The 5,934-nt window shown below is 40.6% G+C and overlaps 1 protein-coding gene across 1 annotated transcript; it reads left to right on the top strand.

Moving 5' to 3' along the window:
- LOC109234745 lies at window positions 5,124-5,714 on the top strand. Its single transcript, XM_019400809.1, has 2 exons — window positions 5,124-5,569; window positions 5,690-5,714. The coding sequence occupies exons 1-2, from the start codon at window positions 5,124-5,126 to the stop codon at window positions 5,712-5,714; spliced, it is 471 nt and encodes a 156-aa protein (XP_019256354.1).

Here is a 5,934-nt window from a genome sequence, read left to right as displayed (position 1 = left end):
AAGTTGGTTGACCACTAATTGGGAGTCACCAAAGACTTGCAATTGCAATTGTTTCATATCGACAACTATTTCAAGCCCAAGTATTAGTGCTTGATATTCAGCAACATTGTTGGAGCAAAGTTGTGTCGATGTAAAGGAGTAGGGCAGAACCTCCCCTTGAGAAGTGACAAATACTACACCAACACCGGCTCCTCCACGATGTGCAGCACCATCAAAGTACATCTTCCATGGAGGTTTTACTTCAACGACCATTGCGTCTTCATCAAGTAGTTCATCAGTTGGTTCCCAGTCATCAGGTATCGGATGATCTGCCAAGAAGTCTGCCAATGCTTGTCCTTTTACAGCCTTTTGGGGAACGTACACAATCTCGAATTGTTAAAAATGGAGGTACCATCTCGCTAGTCGATCACTAAGAACATGTTTTGACATCACGAACTTGATGGGATTTGCTTTAGAAACAAGACGAACAACAAGAGCTTGAAACTAGTGCTTCAACTTTTGAATTGAGAAGACTAATGCCAAATACAACTTTTCAATTGGCGAATAATTCAGCTCGTTTGGTGTCATCATCATGCTCAAGTAGTAAAGCGAGTTTTCTTTCCTTTCACTATTTTCTTGGGCCAATAGTGATCCAATAGACCTTTCTTGTGCTGAAATATATAGTTTCAACGGCTTTCCACGTATAGGGGCTGCTGAAACTGGAGGCTTCATCAAGTAGGTTCTGATACTTTAAAGGTATTGCTGCAAGCTTGGTCGACGCCTTTCTTCATGAGGCAGCTGAATGGTTGGCACCACCCAACTGGGTTTGAGATGAATCTCATAAGGTATGCTAGCTTTCCTTGCATACTTTTCAATTCATGAATATTGCGAGGCTCAGGCATTTTCAAAAAGGCATTCACTTTGGCTTGATCAATATCGATCTCTCGATGTCGGACAATGAAACCAAGGAACTTTCCAGAAGTAACTCCAAAGGCGCATGTCAATGGATTCATCCTAAGTTGGTACCTCCAGAGCAATTCAAACACCATTCTCAAATATTTCAAGTGGTTGCCCCTCTTTCTTGATTTTACCACCAAGTAATCCACATAGCATTCGAAATTCTTATGGAGAAGGTCATCAAAGATATTCTGCATAGCCCTTTGGTTAGTAGCACCAGCATTTTTCAAGCCAAAAGGCATTACCTTGTAGCAATAAATACCCTTGGGGGTGCGAAATGCAGTAAGCTTTTCATCTTCTGGTGCCATGAAAATTTGGTTATAGCCCGATGAAACGTCCATGAAAAACATTGCCTCATAACCAGTAGTAGCATCGATCATCAGCTCTGGAATAGGAAGCGGTAATTCATCTTTGGGACATGTATTGTTGAGATCCCTGAAGTCAATGCACACTTGAATCTGCCCATTCTTCTTCCTTACAAAGACAATACTTGAGACCCATGTTGGGTATTTAACTTCACGAATAAAGCCAGCTTCAATGAGTTTGTTAACTTCACTTTCAATCAAGGGAACCAAGTCCAGCCTAAAGCGCCTTTGAGCTTGCTTAATAGGACGAGTGCCATACTTGACTGCAAGGTGATGGACTGCTACTTTAGGGTCTAAGCAGGCATTTCTTTGTAACTCCAAGCAAAGACATCCTTAAACTCCTTGAGTAACTCCATATAAGTTGCTTCTTCATCGGCTGCTAGTAAAGCACTTAGATAAGTGGGCCTCAGTTCTTCATCAGTGCCAAGATTTATTTCTTTCAAAGCGTCCACTGTTGGCTTTGCCCCTTCTTCAAGTTCAGGCGGAGCATCCTTATCGTCTTCATCTTCTTGAGGGTCCCCATCATTAAAGGATATGTGATAACACGCTGAAACGTCCTCGAATTTTTCGTCATCCTCCATTAGAGATAAAACACTATGCTCGCTTTGTGCAGTAACATGATACGAAGAACCCACACTTTCTTCGTCTTCATCACGTTCCCTAGTGTAGACCACGGTATATGGCTTCACCCTCAGTACCTCATCATATAAAACCACGAGTTTCATCTGCCACCTCATTCTAGAAGGAACCAGACTTTGGAAATCCTTAGAGATCTTCTGAATTTTGGGCGAAGCGGGTGTTCTTGCATTTCGATAATTTCTCTGGAACTTGTTCCCCTTCTTTAATGGACCCAATCTCTCAAATACGGAAGTCCTCGCAGTTGGATTTCCAAGTCGATTAAAGACTGAAGGTCTGTTAGAAGCAGCAGATTCATCTTCTACAGTGATATAATTATTGCTTGCTCTTTTTATGGAGATGCAAACTGGCGAAGGTTTCTTGTATCCCAGACCTTCACGTGGTTGCCTTGTATCAGCTTCTAACGGGAGCTTCCCTAATTTTGACGGCTCATTGGTATTATATCTAGCCTTTGCAAATAGCCTGTAAGCATTAGGATCAAAGCCTTCATTTGTACGCTTTGTAGGGAGCGCCACATTTTGAGAATGATTTTGGGCCACAAACCCTCCAAGTAGCATTAGGGATAGCTTTATTGCCTCAATTCGTTTGATCAGAAGAGTTAATTCCTTTAGAATATTGTTTTGGAGATTAGATAATTCGCCCTCCTCTTTCTTTTTTAGGGACATAACGGAGTGCATGGGTTACTTTCTTGCCGTGAGACACAATGTTCCCTTTATAAGGTTTATTTGAGCTAGGGTGCACCTCCTCAGCAACATCATTGGTTTTGTCGGCAACCACCTCAGCTCTCTTAGTCGTGGAATCGTCATTCTTGCCATTTATGACATCATCGGCTTTTAGCTCCTTCACAATGCGATTCTTCAAGTAGAACTTTGCATCGGCGAAGTGTGATTCAGCCTCGGTAAATGGCTCCTCATCAGGAACTATCTTCTTCTCGATTCCTCCCTCGTATTACTTCAAACATTGATGGTAGGTAGATAGAACCACTTTATTCTCATGTATCCAAGGCCTTCCAAGCAAGACGTTGTATGAAGTCTTTGCATCGATCACATGCAGCCATGCACTTGATTGTATATCTTCAATGGTGATTCCTAACTTGATCGCACATATGGCTCTTTCCCCCTTGGTTGAGTCCTTGAATGATGACATGACTTTCTGAAAGTTCGTTCATGGGAATACAAAGTTCTTTCACAGTGCGAATTGGCAAGATGTTCACTGAGGATCCTCCATCAACCAAAATTCTATTCACCCTTTCATCATGCATATAGCCAACCAGGTCCAATGAGCGGTTATGAGTAGTGTCTCCTAGTAGAAGATCGTCATTTGTGAATGTAACTCTTTTCTTGCAAGCATTAACTTCTTGAGGAATAGGCTCGATGAGCTTTTCTGAAGATGGTGCCAACGGTAGGTCATCACTCTTTTCTTCCCCTTTATCAGCATTGCAACAAAAGGCCTCAATACCATCACGGATCTTCACGCGGAACCAACTTGGCAAGAACTCCTCCAAGGTTAGTGGATTTCGTGGCTTTTGAGGGTAGTGCACCTCCACTTTTGCTTTCTTCAAAGGCAGAATGGCCTAAATGGCACCTGTACTTCACCCACTTTGTCATGCCGGTCCCCAAACTTACATATTTGCCAATTGAACACTTATACTCATTCAAAACGTGAATAATAAATGCTTATCCAAGGAGGCTGCCAGTGCGTGTTTGACAATCGCCTACACGTAGGACGCCACGTCAATAAAATATATCCACGTAGGCTCCAAGTCACATCTGATGGCCAAATAGGATAAAAAATCGAGAAATAATTATTTACCCCCCCCCCCAACCCCACATTTCCCCTCATTTTACAATTACCCCGCTAAATTAGGGCTTAGATAGTATAGAATAACAGTGAGTCGCTCCTCTCTTCTCCGTTGTTGTTGCCGGAATTTTCATCTGTACAGTTGTTATCAAAGTTTGTGGGGTAAGTTTCTTCATTTATTCTTCATATTTTGTCTTTATTTTTCTTCATTTCCTTCTATTTATGGGGATTTTGCTCTGTTTAGGGTTTTTTAGGGGGAGGTTGGGTTAGGTCGTAATTGCTGTTTAATATCCCTTAATATATAGGGCTTTTGTTGTGTTTTGCTACATGTTAGAGTGAAAGGCCTTTTTAATGTAGTGTCATGCATGTAATGGCATATTTGGTTATTCTCTTTAGTGTTTTGGGTTTTTGTTTTCAAATCAGAATTTCATCCTAATGTCTTGGGTTTTTGTTGGGTCTCGTTCTTGTTAGCGGTCCAACACAGTATTTTCTGAATATTATAAGGCATTGTGGGGACGAAAAAGGAATCTTGGATGCTTTTTTACTTTTAAAATCTGTCTTTTTTGTTGGTTTGTTTATGGAGTTGTGTAAAGGTGCAACTTTTGATAACAAATAGTCATTGATAACACAGTTTTTTTTTGGTTACTTTGCAGGTATGAAAAGAAAATGGCTTCAACTCTAGTTAACCTACAAATCCACCACAGTGGTAATTTTGTATCCGACCCTGACCTAAGGTATGCAAATGGACTAACTTGTCCTCACTTAGCTACAGTTGATATGGATGAGCTACATATTATGTTATTTCACAAGTTTGCTAGGGACTTAGGATTTTTAGAAGTGGATTTGTTTGGATGTAAAGTTAACAAAAGTGGTGCCTATTTCATTTTAAAAACAGATGCTGATGTGTTAAATTTTCTTAATACATTGAAAGGTGGTGACTTTGTTGATGTTTGTATTGTCCATAAAATTAGTGAGGCTATTCTTGTTGAGGACATAACTGAAATGAGATGGTGTGCTAGACATATCTGGGCTAATTGGAAGCAAACTTGGCCTGGTGAGGGAAGAAGGAAAAAATTCTGGCAGTGTGCAAGAGCTACATTTGAGGTTTACTTTAGCAAGAAGTTGGATGAAATGGACCAGCTGGGGGGAAATATTGTTCAGGACTTACTGAAATACAACAAGGAAACATGGTGTAGGGCATATTTCAAAGACCATAGTAAGTGTGATGTAGTTGAGAATAACATGTGTGAGACATTCAATAGTTGGATATTGGCAGCTAGGCACAAATCTATCATTACTATGTTAGAGGAAATTAGAATCAAGTGTATGGAGAGGATGAATAGCATGAGAGAGTTTTCTGAATAATGGGTAGGTGAGATATCACCCATGGCTATGGAAATACTTGGAGAGAATGCTCAAAGGGTAGCCAAATGTGAAGTCAAATTTAATGGTGAAACAGGGTATGAGATCCAGGATGGGCCATATAAACATGTTGTTGACTTTAGGGCATATACCTGTACTTGTAGATCATGGCAACTCAAAGGAATTTCATGTGCACATGCAATTACAGCAATGCATTACAAGAACTATGAGGTTGAGCCATATGTTGACCATTGGTATAGAAAGGATACCTACCTTAAGGCATATAGCAGATTCATTCAACCTTTAACTAGTATGAATTTGTGGCCAACAAGCACACTACCAGCTATTGAGCCACCTGTTAGAACTGCAATGCCAGGAAGGCCAAAGAAAAAAAGGAAAAAGGCTGCTGATGAACCAAAGAAGAAGTTTGGGAAGGGTACAAGGATAGGGAGACAAATGAGATGTTCTTTGTGCAAGACTCTAGGACATAACAAGAAAGGATGCCCATCAACAGTAAGTATTAATGTTTGTTTTGTTACTAATATTAAAAGAATTCAATTACTAGTGATAGTTTTGTTATGTGTATGCAGAAAAACCAAGAGGGACTGGAACTAGTTCAGGTAGAGGTGAAACTGCTGAAAGTGGAACTGCAGCAGCTGGAAGTGCATCAACAATACCTGCAAGTGCATCAACAACACCAGCAATCCTTGATCCAAGCACACAACAATCAACTAATGTTGCAAGAGGTCCAAAAAGGAAGACCAATGAGCCTAGAAGAGGTGGTGCAAATGCAGGGTCTAAGAGAACAAAGACAGCAGGATATGGTGTGCTATTT

The sequence above is a fragment of the Nicotiana attenuata genome, chromosome 1 (assembly GCF_001879085.1).
Source record: "Nicotiana attenuata strain UT chromosome 1, NIATTr2, whole genome shotgun sequence".
Taxonomy (NCBI): domain Eukaryota; kingdom Viridiplantae; phylum Streptophyta; class Magnoliopsida; order Solanales; family Solanaceae; genus Nicotiana; species Nicotiana attenuata.
The sequence above is the reverse complement of the archived record's forward strand: the minus strand, read 5'-3'. Positions and strand labels throughout refer to the sequence as shown.